Genomic DNA, 14,318 nt, shown 5'->3' on the forward strand with positions numbered 1-14,318 from the left:
TGCTTCCCAAGTTCCCCACGCCCCAGTCCAATCTAATATGGGCTTAATTCAGATGGAGAAACATCTGCTACCGGTTCTGGTCCAGCGCCCCGACAACCTCCCAAGAAGAAGTAAATGGAGGGCAACGCCGGAAGATTTGGGAAGACCCAGCTCCAGTAGAAGGGTTGGGATCTTTGAACCTCCCTTTCATGATGCCGCCAACCCCATGACACTCAATGAAAGAGAACTGCCATTAAGCAATGAAGTCGAGGTCGAGGCAAGCTGAGGGCAATGGCCGCTTTGGGGGTTGCTTTCCCCAATGTTTTAAGGCATGTCATTAGAATTTTTGAATCGATTGTCGGAATGTCCTTTGAGTGTGCAGTTGCTGGGCCTTTAAGTCTCAACCCAGAAGATCGAAACAGGCTTATAGATATTCCTGTACCCGCCATGACCACTGGACTTAAAAGGGGCTACAAATATGGTAACTCCTAAGCATTTGATAGCTCCCGATTCCGCTTCTTTACTTTCAGGTCTAGTGTCCAAATTAGAAGGCCGTGATTCTATTTGCCTCGACAAGGACAAGGTTATTAATGATAAAACCCAAGAGCTTGAAAAGATGACAGAAGCGAAGGAGGCAGAGGAAGCCTAGCTACCCTGAAAAAAACGCAGACCTCCGAGAGAAATCTTTCGCAGTAATCGGGGAAAATGAAAAGCGAAAGGAAAGAGGTCGTCTTAAAAGTGATGTCCGGAAACTTTGGGAAGGAACAATATGGCGCCCTGCCTTAGCTCCGGGAAGGGTACATAGAACAACTGAAAGCACAAGTTGAGGAAGGCAAAGACGTTGGCTATGACACCGGGTATGAAGATTGCAGGGTCAAGCATGGCATTCCGTCATTCCCCGGCTAGCGGAAATAGTGATAGTAAAGGGAATTTAACAAATGGCACCCTGATAAAGCAGGAAAGGTACTTCTTTTTTAGACGGGAGGTTATGTTTGAGGAGTGGGAATGAGGAGTGGGAATGGTCATTTCGTGTCACATTGGAATTTCAATTCATCCTATTTTGATTATGTGCAAGTTATTTTTAAAAGTGATTTTTAAAAATTAAAAAATCAAAAAACATATTTGGGTAAATTATTTGTAAAAATAATGTTTCATTTGATTTTGTAAAAGACAAATTGTAAATTCAATTTATATAATATAAAATAAATTTAATTCAAGTCTTATTAAAAATAAAAATAATTTTATAATTATAAATAAATAAAAAATAGTTTTTGATAAAATATAAATAGTAATATTATAATAAAATCATAAATTATATTTTTATAGAATTATAAAAATATAAATATTAACATTTTATAAAAAGCATAATTAATTATTATTTTTTAAATAATAATAATAATAATTTAAAATTATTAATTTACTATTTTTTAAAATTATTAAACTTATTACTCTATTTTTAAAAATGGTTTCTCAAAAACAACAACCAAAAAATGATATTAATTTTTAAAAATAGTTTTATTTTTAAATCACAAACCCAAATAGTTTTTTTTTTCCTTTTAATTTAGCAAAAGAAACTCTCAAAGATGTTATTTTTTCAAATGAAAATAACAAATTGTTTTAAAGTGTGTACAATGTCAATGTGAGAGCATTTTTTAAAATAAAAATAAAATATTATTTTAAATTATATGTATAAATATTATTATCATTTTTTTTTTGTTTTCATTTTTGTTGTTACTTAACATAGAAATGGAAACAATTAATCATTTCAATTTTACATTCCTATATGCATATCAACGCAATAATTGAATTCATCAAATCTATTCCTATTCAAGAAGAAATAGGAGCAGAAAAAAAAATTCATTCTCATTCATCGTTCTCATGTATCAAACACGACATAAGTGTTAAGTTCTTTGTGTTAGAAAATGGGGTAGGAGATGGTGTTGGGGTTATATTTTTTGTGTCAAAACTCATATATTCAATTAAATAGATGAATTTGAATATATTGTTAATAATAATTGGGTTAAAACATCATTGAAAATATAATCTATATAAACCATTAATCCATTTAATAATTAAGTCGAATCGGGTCTTATTTAAGTCAATATGATTTGAGAAAACAAAGGTTATACTTAGTTAAGAAAAACACCCAAAAGGGGGGGTGAATTGGGTTTTTAAAATCTTTTCAATCACAACAAATTCAAACACAATATAAGCAAAATAAAAAGATAGAGTTTAGAGAATTCAAACTCGGGTTTATAGTAGTTCGGCACTTCCTTACCTACGTCCACTCTCCTCAATCTCCTAACCGACTGAGGGTTCCACTAACTTGAAACTTCAACCAAGTTTTCAATCTTCTTACACTTGGATTACGGCTCCAATGAGCTCTTACACAATCTCTTCAAGATTCAAACCTTTTGAAGGCTTTGACACTCAGATTTTTACAAGAAATGATCCCTCAACTTAGCTTAAGGATAGCTCAAATACAAGACAAAGCTAGGATGACACACAAGAGTGCACTAAAGGATATGCAAGTGGTGATTTAATGCACTATGAAAGAAATGAGAGTTTTTTTTTATCAAGAACAGGTAGGTAGGCTATTGAATGCAAATGTTCTCTTCTCAAAAAATGAAATGAAACTCTCAATTTATAGGTTTCTAAGCTCGGAAGTCAAAAACAGTAAAAGGTAACCTTGTCCGATCGAGCTAGGGATCGACCGGTTCACTAGCCGTTGGAGCATTTAATGCATAACAGGTTACCGTTGGCTCAACCGGACCTCGACCAGTCCTCGACTGGTAAAAGAATCACCTCAACCGGGAAAAGAAGGCTACTGGGAGAGAGTAAAACTTTTTTGTGCATCGTCAACCAGTCCTCGATTGGACGAGGTCAATCAGTCGACTGGTTCCTCAATCGGTTGAGCCGGTTTGCCATAACCTTGACCGATTGAACCTTTTTGGCCCCGAAAACCTATTTTTTTAATTCATTTCTTTTCTAACACTTAGGCAAGGTCTTTAGGTAAATTATTAAGCCAATTATAAAACATTTTGCCTAAGGTACATTAGTTAAAAACTCAGGTTTTAATGAAATCGAAGTTTTAAAGAATAAACCGAGTTTTCTAAGATGCATGAAACGTGTGAAAATCCTAAGCGCACTCATGCATTCATCTTACATTAGTTTTCTATGATCACAAGTCTTCCAAACGTCTCGATCTTGTATCTATTTGGTCCTTTGATGAATTTTCGAGTTTATACCTGAGATTCTTAATTATTAAACCAATTAATCACTTAACTATGATTTGTTATCATCAAAACCCGATTAGGAGAACCCTTGGGCTAACATGATTAATTTTAAAACTTGACATCATTATGAGTGAAATACAAGTTAAATAAGTTACTATTATAATGCAATTAATTAATATAATGGTTAAATAAGTTGGTTCAAGTCAAATTTGTATTTTATAAGTTACGACCGAAAACGATTTGTTTATTAAACATATCATAGCAGTTAGCATGACTATGACCCAAATAAGATCTTAATTCAAACTTGTGAAAAATGTATTAAGTTCAAGTCATGTTAACGTCATAGTGGACTTTGTCACCTTTATTTAGAGTATTATTATTTGTTTTTATAAAAAAACAATTATTTATTTTCTTTTTATCTTATATAAGTTGTTTGAACTTCTTAGTAGAAAACTATTCCATTCAACCTCTTTGATACATTTGAAATTAAAATAAATGAATTTGGATGACTTCCAATTTTTTTAAAAAAAATTGGGCTAATTCAAATTTTGATTATGTATATAATTAAATTAAAAAAATTAACTTAAAAATTTTATTTCCTATTGTTAAAATATATATAAAAAAAAAACTAATTATAAAAAAAATTCATAAAAGTTATGATATTTATTTATTTATGAATATATTTAAAATTAAATGAGAAGGGTAGGGGAGTGTTTAATAAAATTTCAAATCAATGAAAAATCAGTGCATTTAGCCAAATCTAAAGGGTATACGAGGAAAATTAACTTTATTTTAAAAAATATTTATTTTTAAAGTGCGCATTTTTTCAAAAGCCCCTCTTGTTGGAACTTGGAAGGACCGAACCAATTTGGTATCAATGCATCAAGACATTGAAAGTCTCATCGTTTGAATCCAATGCCTCCACGTCAAAATATTCAACGTCAAAATAAAGCTACCACACTTTCTCAAAAAATTAATCCAATAACAGATGACCACGTCAAAATATTTCAACGTGGCGATCATTTACTGGCCTGATGACCGGACGCACTGAATCCTTCCAGAGGTCGAGCGTATTTTAAAATTTCTGTAGGACCCACATGCTGTCCCGTCTCTTTAATTTGAAAACATAGGACGGTGGACTTTTGACCATTGTGAACCAAAGCTCACGTGTCAACACCTATCAAAGAACACCACGTGTCCACTGTTGGCCGGCCATAACGGTAATGTCTGGTAACGGCATACAAGAGCGTCCCCGATTGAGCGGACTTTTCGCCACGTGTAAAAAAGAGTTAGGAAAAGGTTCCTCCGGAGTTACGGGGGGGTCATGTTAATAAAGTGGATTAAATGACTATCGAGTGGATTTTACTCCAAATAAATTATGAAAACTAATATCAATTTTATTTTAATATTTTTTTAATTATAATTTTATTGTTTATAAAATTACATTTTTATTTTTATTTTAGAATAAAATAAAGACGTGTGTAATAATTAGACAGAATTAAGTAAAAGGAAATTTTTATTTTTTATTTTTTTAATTTGGGACAAACTTTTTCATTTGATAAAGAAGAAAAAATTCTATGAGATCTGGTGTTAATTTTTTATTTTGAAATTTGTGTAAGGAAATTTAGGATTCAAATACTTTTAAAAATATTTTTATTTTCTATTAAAGTAAAATATTACCACTAGATACTAATATAAAATCTACAAAATTACAAGTAATAAAATGAAATTCAAATATTATACCTTCAATCATGCCGATCAGATTCACACAAAATAGAGATTAATTGACTAATCCTTCAAACACTTTATGTTTATGAACTTATGGAACTCACGGACCTATTCTTGAAGATTAGAAACCTTTATCTCATTTCTAAAATTAATATAGTATACATGTATTCACATCAAGTAATATATCTCACATTTGATGGTTACTTCATAAGAGATGTGACCCGATGTTTCATTTATTTTTATTTTTTAAAATATTTTTACTTTCTATTAAAGTAAAAAATTATTACTAGACATTATTTTCAAAACTATTTTAGAATTTAATTTATAAAAATTAAAAGCTTGAAATTAGAAGTGGAACCAAATATACTTAGTTTAGAAGTGGTGTTTGTTTGCAAAATATTTAACTTTTTATATTCAAATAAAAATAAATATTAACCAATATAATTAAAGTAAATTTGTTGTCAATACGTTCAATTTAATTATTTTTTTTTACTTAATTCTCAATAGAACTTAAAATGTTTAATAGTATTACTTATTAAGTCGTTTGTTTTTTAATATTTTATTTTTATTAAGTATTAAAAAATAAAGAAAAACCAATAATTTTATAGCATTCAGAAAAAAAAATCAAATATTTTGATTTTTTTATTTAGTAAAAAAATTGAGAAATAAGTAATGAGTGAATAGAAGATAAAATAAATAAATTATTTAAAATTTGAAAACAAATTATTTTCAGAAAAAAATTAATAAATCTAAAATATTTAAAAAGACTCATAATATACTATATAATATTTTTCTGCTTAAAAATTTTCAACATTGCTTTTAATTTCCCTCTTATGACTTGTTATAACTTATAACATAGACATGATTCCAACCATACTATTAATTATTTGACATAAAATTCCCACAAATATAAAGTGAACAAATTCCCATAAAAATATAAGGTGGGTATACAAAAAGAATATATATTTTAAAAAGAATTTGAATCTTTAGAAAAAGTAGATATATCATATATCATGTTGACAAGACAAGCTTAGTCACGTATCACTTTGTTATTAATCAAGAACTCAACTTATGATAAGTATTTAGGCATCTTTGCAATAACAAAAGCATAGAATAAATTCAATTAGAATTTTATTTTATTTTTAATTCTATGACACTTGTGTGGTCTAAAATTCTTATCTATGTACACTTGATGATAACCCCTAATCGCATTCTATGTAAATAATAATAATAATAATAATGCTATCTTAAAAAAAATAAAAAAATATTTTAGTATGTCAAAAAATATAAAAATATATATATTTAATTAAACGGTATAGGATAATCTTGAAATGGGAAATACGAAATATAAATTCACTTAACGAAAAGTATTTTTCGTAAATTTTGTTATGCTCATTTCACATCAAAGAAGTAATAATAGGAAAAAGATAAAAGGAATATGGATATATAATTTATCTAGAAAAAGCAAAAAATGAATGTAGTTAAAACTAGGAATTTGAAATACTTTCGATATGAATGAATCAAGCCAACGACCTAAAACTACAATCTTGTCATCAAACCAAAAAAATCGCAGACAAGTTCAAAAATGTTTTTTCTAATTTAGAGAAAAAAAATTATAAACACATTAAAAATGGTAATCCATGTGTCAACAATGAACCCATTTGAAGACCTAGGTTGTGGGGTGTGGGAGAGGGGTGGGGAGGGGAGGGGGTCCAAACCCACATGCAAAACCCATCATAGTGGCAATGAGAATAAAGTCCCTTGTCCTTTACTCTATAATTAGAATGAATTGAATTTATCAAAAAAATTGATCCACAAAATAATGTAACCACTAAAGGGGGAACACCTAAAGAACTTAGCCCCCACACATCACAATTCCTTTTTTCATAATGCACCTTTCCATTTAGTATATTTGGAAACTCTAACCCACCTTTGTTTTCTTTATTTGGGGTTTTCTTAATGGGTTCTCAAGTCATTCCATTTTTATCATATAGCCTAATTCAATGCATGTGAACCTTCCTTCCAAATTGCAAATCTTACTTGGAAATATCAATTTGTAATTAAATGATTATTTTAATCAATAAATTTAATTTAATTTTGATGAATTTAAATTCTCAATGGGAAAGGAAGAGAGATTTGAAAGATTGTAGTGCTTTCGAGACACAATAATACACCTAAAAAATTAGATTGAGGGGACAAGAATAATCGGTCCTCACATGGTTTTGTGAAGGCCAATACCCTTTTGCATTAGATTATTATTTTTTTAATTTTTTAATTCTAAAAAAAATATTTGAAATATAAAATTTTTAAGATGTTTGAAATACCCTTTGCATTAAATTTTAAATTAAGATGTATTGTATGAATATATATATATATATATATATATATATATATATTTGAAATATGAAGTCTAAATGACATTTTTTTTTATTATCAATTTTTATTCATATTTCAAATAAATTTGAATCTATCATTTTGATTTTAGAAAAAAAAATATCATCTTAATTAGAATTAATTTTAAAAAATAAAAATTTCAATGATTTATGTCATTAATAAAAATAAGCTTGTAATATATTTTGTAGTACAAAAGGGTTTATCCATGGTGGAGTATTTCATGTAGAATATAATTAAGAATTTTTTTTATATAAATTTAAATTATCTATGTAATAATGTTTACTTTAATATTTAATTACAAAAAGATTGAATTATTATTTTCAAAAAAGTTATATTTTGACTTATAAATAAAACTTTTAAGTTATATTAAATTTTGAGGGAAAGAAAATAAAGAGAAAAAATAAAAAATGAATTTAAAATTATTAAATTATTTTTATACCATTTTTTAAATTTATTTCATTTATTTTTTCAAAGATTAAATAATTTTAAAATTCATATATTTCTAATTAATTTTATTTATATTTCACTTTCTTTTTATTTTTTATAATGAAATTAAATATGAAAAAATTATTTTTTTAATATATATATTTTTATTTTCTTAATACTTGATGAGGACCAAACATATTTCAATATTAAGAAAATGTTGGAAAAAGACAAATGGGAAAAAATGAAATTAATAAATAGGTATTTTAGGGCTATGCTAAAATCCACCCGCATGGAAGAAGAGAAATATGCGATATGTGACAATTGACGGAAACATCATCACTTACGTCCTGGCAACCTATAACTATAAGCGCTCGGGAGAATAAAATAATAGCTTTGTACAAGGTAAATTAACCAACGGCAATATTCATTGAAATAACCATAATACCCTTTGCCTTTTGGGAAAATCCAGGGTACTTTTTTAATAAGCCATGGTACTTTCAATTTCCACCATTGAAAGTAAACCATCAAATCTGAATCGTTAATTAATAATTTTTTTTTTTTGGTGAATATCGAAAACAAAAATCACTTTTAAAAGTTCTTGAAGAAAAAAAAGAAGAAAAAAGAGAGTATAGTATCGACTTGCTTCAAATTTGTTTTATTTATTTTAATTATTAAATATAAAAATTAAATAATTTTAAAAATATATAACTTTATAATAAATTTAATTTAATATAATTAAATATGAGAAATTTATTTTTTAAATATATATTTTTTCTTAATATTTTTAGAAAATCAAATATAACTTTGGTGAAAATGGATAAAAAAATATTTCAATTTATGAAATAGATTTTTATTCTAGGAAATATCATAGACGGTTCAAGTAAGTTTCTTATTTTATTTAATTAGTAAATTAATTTTATAACGACGTGTAATATTTCTTTTTTTTCTTTCTTTTATTCTATTTCTCCAGTTAAAAAATTAAACAAAAAGTATGGTGAGGGGTATTTTCGTACATAGAATAGAAGCTTCTTGCAAGTTTCTGAGCGTACTGGTGGGAGCCTGGGAGGCAACTTCAATTTCTTTCCTTTTACCAGCAAACGGCGGTTTATTTGACCGTTAACGTCATCGTTTTTAAAATGAAATGAATTTCCGTCAGAGTAGCCAAGTCAAAGCAAATACACAGACCCAAACCAACGGCTAAAAGTCCGTCCTCGCTCAGTCACCGACGTTCAACCCGGAGGAGAAAAACTCGCCGAAGATCGCACCTGTGAATCGGTGACCAAAACGAGCCTAATTTTGGAAAAAGTGGAAAATCGGTTCGATTCATCGCCAATCAATTGCCATCTCTGCAGCACCTCTCTTTCATTTTCTTGTTCTCCAATATAAGTTCTTATCCTTCACTCGTTGGCCTCTGATTCTTCCCCTTTTGGTAAGAATCCACTCTCCATTTCCATTTCTCTAGGTTATCAAAATTTCCCAGTTCATCTCACTCTCTGAAACCCTTAATGCACATATTTTCATAGGTTTGGAAGCCCCGGGAGCTGAAATTTGTGAATTTGATATCTGGATTGTGGTTGATTTGAGTGATGCAATTCGATTCCTGAGGCTGTTGGAGGTTTTTGAGAGTTTGAGTTGTTGAATCTTTGGAATTGTAATTCCTTTGTTGGGAATTTTAGATTTTCGCCTTTTTCCAACTTTTGATTTGTGTATAGCTTTGTATCTTTGATGTTCTGTGTATTTGGGTTTGAAGGATTCAGTGGATTTGATTGTTAATGGTCTTGTTGTATTGAATCATTCATACCTATTGATTGATGGGTACTGAAGCTTGTAATTTGAATTAGGCAAAAGAAGGTTCAGGGTTTCTGGGCTCTGAGAAAAATGTCTGTGGCTGCTGTTGCATCGAGTCCCATTCGCGGTGAATCGGTACATTCACCGGGTTTTTTCCATGGCCAACCAGAGCCTTGCTCCAGCGAATCAATCCTAGTTTATCTCACTGTCGCCGGTTCTGTGATTCCTCTGCGTGTTTTGGAGTCCGATTCGATAGCGTCAGTGAAACTTAGGATCCAGATATGTCAAGGGTTTGTAGTGAAGAAACAGAAGCTAGTTTTTGGGGGAAGAGAGTTAGCAAGAAACGATTCTCTTGTTAGGGATTACGGTGTCACCAGTGGGAATGTTCTGCATTTGGTTCTTAAGCTATCAGATCTCCTGGCCATCACCGTTAGAACCACATGTGGGAAGGAATTCGAGTTTCGTGTGGATAGATATAGTAATGTTGGGTACCTCAAGCAACGAATTGTAAAAACCAGGAAATGCTTTGTTGATCTTGAGGATCATGAATTTTTCTGCAATGGAAATAAGCTGGATGACCAGGTTCTCATTGATGATATCTGTACCAGTGATCCTATCATTCATCTGTTGGTTCAGAAATCGGCTAAGGTCAGAGCTAAGCCTGTTGACAAAGATTTTGAGCTATCAGTTGTTGCAGAAGATAGAAATGAAGGGACAAGAGATGGAGCCAATGAAGGAGAGAATCGATCTGAGGAGCAGCTTCAGGTTGTGGAGAAGGAGCCACCAGATAGAGATTTCTGGTTGGAACCTATCATTGTTAATCCGAAGCTCAAGTTCCCTTCATTCATTTGGGATTTGATCAACTCCACATTTGATGGATTGGACAGTGGGAACCACCCAATCTTATCGTCTGAGGGAACTGGAGGAACTTATTTCATGCAAGATTCGTTGGGTCTCAAGTATGTTTCTGTTTTCAAGCCCATGGATGAGGAGCCCATGGCTGTTAATAATCCTAGAGGGTTGCCTGCATCCTCAAATGGTGAAGGATTGAAAAGGGGGACAAGAGTAGGAGAAGGAGCAGTGAGGGAAGTTGCAGCATACGTACTGGATCATCCAAAGAGTGGGCCTCGATTGTTTTCAGATGAAGAGATTGGCTTTGCAGGTGTTCCACCTACTGTAATGGTTCAGTGCTTGCACAAAGGATTTAACCATCCAGAAGGGTATGAGTGCTCAGAAGAGAAGGTCAAGATTGGATCATTGCAGAAGTTCATGAACAGCCATGGAAGTTGCGAGGACATGGGCCCTGGGGCTTTCCCTGTAGAGGAGGTCCATAAGATTAGTGTTTTTGATATAAGAATGGCGAATACAGATAGGCATGCTGGGAATATTCTGGTGAACAAAGAGGGTAAAGATGGCCAGATTGTGCTTATTCCAATTGATCACGGATATTGCTTGCCTGAGAATGTGAGTCTTTTCTTCTTTCTATTCTTTATAGTTCATTCATTAACAAGCAAATATTATCTTGTTTTCACAATTATACTCGCCATGGAATGCTTCTTTTGGACCTATGGAAACTGATCTTGATTGATGAAATGCTATTAAGCTGTGGCCTACTAGTTGGGAAAAGCAGAAAAAAAATATTGGGTAGTAAAAATCGACTCATGTAAGAGCTATTTGTCATATCAAGTCTTGGTACAAATCCCATATTTCAAACAACTTTTCTGTCTACAACCTGAAGGCTTTTCTGTCAAAAGGGTTGAGGTTCAATTTTTCAAAGGCATTGCATCTGTTGTGAAAACCCGGTTTTGAACTTGGATTTTGGACACCATGTCTTACGTTGAGGCATGTTAGCCTTTATGGCTGGAGGGCCTAATGTCTTACCACACCAAAGTTTCAGTATTGGTTGCATAAGACACAACCTTTCAGATCTATTTTGACTCTTTACACTCACATTGTTGCCCTCTTTGCAGTTTGAAGATTGCACTTTTGATTGGCTTTACTGGCCACAAGCCCGCCAGCCTTTCTCCCTGGACACCATTGACTACATAAACTCACTGGATGCTGAGCAAGATATCGCGCTTCTGAAATTCTGTGGTTGGGAGCTTTCCCTTGAATGTGCCCGCACGCTTCGCATCTCCACCATGCTTCTGAAGAAAGGTGCACAGAGGGGTCTTACTCCTTTTGTAATTGGAAGCATCATGTCCAGAGTAACCTTGAACAAGGAATCTGTCATTGAGGAGATTGTTCAGGAAGCCCAGGATTCCTTGCTTCCTGGAATGAGTGAAGCTGCATTTCTTGAGACCATCTCCCAGCTGATTGATACCCGACTTGACAAGCTTATGAAATAATTGTCATGGGGTTTATATTATAGGTATATAACCATATATATGTATGTAGAGTTGAAACGGCCAGTCCATTTTTTGGGTGGACCGCTGAGTTGTATGAAATGCCAATGGCTTCTGACCAACACTGGTAAAGCCTTGGCTTTTTTTCACTTCTGTTCTTTCCATTGTTGAGACTATTAAGAAGTTGAACAGAGGATTAAGCTTATGAATAATATCCGTTCTGTTCGGTTTTCATGTATGTAGGATTGTCTATGATATTACTGTCATGCCCCAAGACCCACTCCAAGGGCGTGACGGTCATTTCACACCTCAAACCCGAAGGTTTAAAGTGTAACCTGACCCAAACAATCATATTGTAATTGGAAGTAACCAATTACCAAATACTTGTTCAGAGTAGCGGAACAAAATTCTAAAATCTTCAAACTTAACTTTAAAACTAACCATTCATCAACCAAAATCCATTATCAAAATAGATTGCAAACTCAACAAATCAAGTGCTAACAAATTTTCATAATCTCCAAATCTCAAATTCAAGCTATCATAAAAAAATTGTAAGTTCAAATCTAAATAGCTTCCAAAAACCAAATAATCAAAATGAATATAACTTATAAGCTAACAATGTCCAAAATTAACTTCCTAAGCAAAAAAAAAAAAAATCTTAATGATGACCATTCCCTGACCTAGTCATCACTCCTCGCCCGAACTAAGGATACCTAAAAAATTATCAACAAAAGAATGAGCTCAAAGCCCAATAAGGAACATTAATGCAATCCGTGAATCAAACATTTCAAAATCATTTGCAAAATAGGGAACATTATAGCTAATTATTTTCATAAACCTTTGAGTCAATTTTGCCAATACATTTAAAATTTTTAACTATACACTTTCAATTCTGATTCAAACATTTTCATATCATATTCAATCAAAACATTCAAATCATTTACTTTCTCTGGTCATCAAACATCAAATAGTGTCCAATTAGATGAGATTTGTCAAATAGGTGGCTAGCCTCAAATTGTTCATTTAAGGTGGACGGAACCAAACACTACTAGTACTAATAACCTCTAACCAAACCCTTAGAGGTTGGGTCCAAATCAATTACATTCTCCACCAAGAAATGTAAAAGTCAACTATTATATCCCGTTGACAAGGGTCAAAAATTTATAAGTCAACTATTATATCCCGTTGACAAGAACCAATCAAACCAAAACCAAACACTTATTTCAATTATTCGAATTTGCAAAACATAATATCTCCACATTTCTCTGTTGTAAACAAAATATAAAGTTCTAACATACTCTTCATACAAAACATATTTGATCCATGCATAAAACGAATATTAATTCAAAATATTTCCAAAGATGTATATAAAAATTTGTTTCAAAAAAATGATAATAACTACATTAATTTCTCTTACCTCAAAAGAAGTCCTCGAAAACTTGGGAGAAAAATAATTCTGGAAAATCTACTCTTCACCTAATATAACATAAGAGAAATAACTATTACTATTTATCTTTTATTTAACTAATTTATTCCTTATTTAAATAAAATTAATAAATTCCCAATTTGTTTCTAATAACACATTACTAATTTAATTAAATTGCAATTTTATTTCATTATAAAAATTCTATATAATTTTTTTTATACTAAATCTTTCATTCTATTTATTACAATAAACCATTATTACTATTATCTTATTTATTAATTTAAAACTAAATACTATTATTTTATTAATTATCAAATTTCATAGACACCCAAACCATTACCCACTTATCTCGGTACACACAAAACCAATAAAGCAAAGCAGGTACTTCTCATTGCTATCATCATTATTATGATGATTCATTAGTGAAACCAAGGTTTGGTTAATCTTGATTTTGATGATAACAAAACAAGGTTTAGAATTAATGATCATATTTCAAGTGTGATTAGGCAAGACGATTTCCAAAGTGGCAATCACAAAGACAAATTAAGTCAAGAAGAAATCATGAAAAAGAAGACCACCTCAAAGAGAAGAGTTTTTCAAGACCAAAGCTTCATAAGATCTTTTTGTAAGGTTGTTGGTACACTAAGACTTTCATGCATTTCATTCTTTACTTATGCACCAAAATCATCCAAGAGTAATATTATTTTAAATATCTTAAGAATTAGATGATTTCATGTTTTCAACTAAAACCTTGTGTTAAATGATTTTCAAACTTGTGTTAAAAGGTTTTAAGTTGAAAAAGGTTGGGTGTTTAGCCAAAAAATGGCTCAACCGGTTCAACCAGTCGATCGGTTGTGCTCGTCCGGTTGAGCACTGGTTGAGGGAGGCCAAAAAGTTTATCTCTCTCCCAGTTGCCTTGTCTTCCTGGTCAAGGTTAAACCTCAACTGGTTGAGGTTCTATCGAGATCCGGTTAAGGTCCGATCGAGGTCCAGTTA

At 31.4% G+C, this 14,318-nt stretch overlaps 1 protein-coding gene across 1 annotated transcript; it reads left to right on the top strand.

Annotated features, from left to right (window-relative positions):
* The first annotated feature begins 8,912 nt into the window (after window positions 1-8,912).
* On the top strand, window positions 8,913-12,134 carry LOC117904599 (phosphatidylinositol 4-kinase gamma 2-like). The gene is made up of 3 exons (XM_034817287.1): window positions 8,913-9,192; window positions 9,287-11,015; window positions 11,522-12,134. The coding sequence occupies exons 2-3, from the start codon at window positions 9,642-9,644 to the stop codon at window positions 11,897-11,899; spliced, it is 1,752 nt and encodes a 583-aa protein (XP_034673178.1). The 5' UTR covers window positions 8,913-9,192; window positions 9,287-9,641; the 3' UTR covers window positions 11,900-12,134.
* The last annotated feature ends 2,184 nt before the right edge of the window (window positions 12,135-14,318 follow it).

This window comes from Vitis riparia, chromosome 2 (assembly GCF_004353265.1).
Source record: "Vitis riparia cultivar Riparia Gloire de Montpellier isolate 1030 chromosome 2, EGFV_Vit.rip_1.0, whole genome shotgun sequence".
NCBI lineage: Eukaryota > Viridiplantae > Streptophyta > Magnoliopsida > Vitales > Vitaceae > Vitis > Vitis riparia.

Coding starts and splice junctions, on each gene's coding strand:
- LOC117904599 (XM_034817287.1), top strand. CDS start 9,642: ATGTCTGTGGCTGCTGTTGCATCGAGTCCCATTCGCGGTGAATCGGTA. Junction 11,016..11,521: donor GATATTGCTTGCCTGAGAAT/GTGAGTCTTTTC, acceptor CCCTCTTTGCAG/TTTGAAGATTGCACTTTTGA.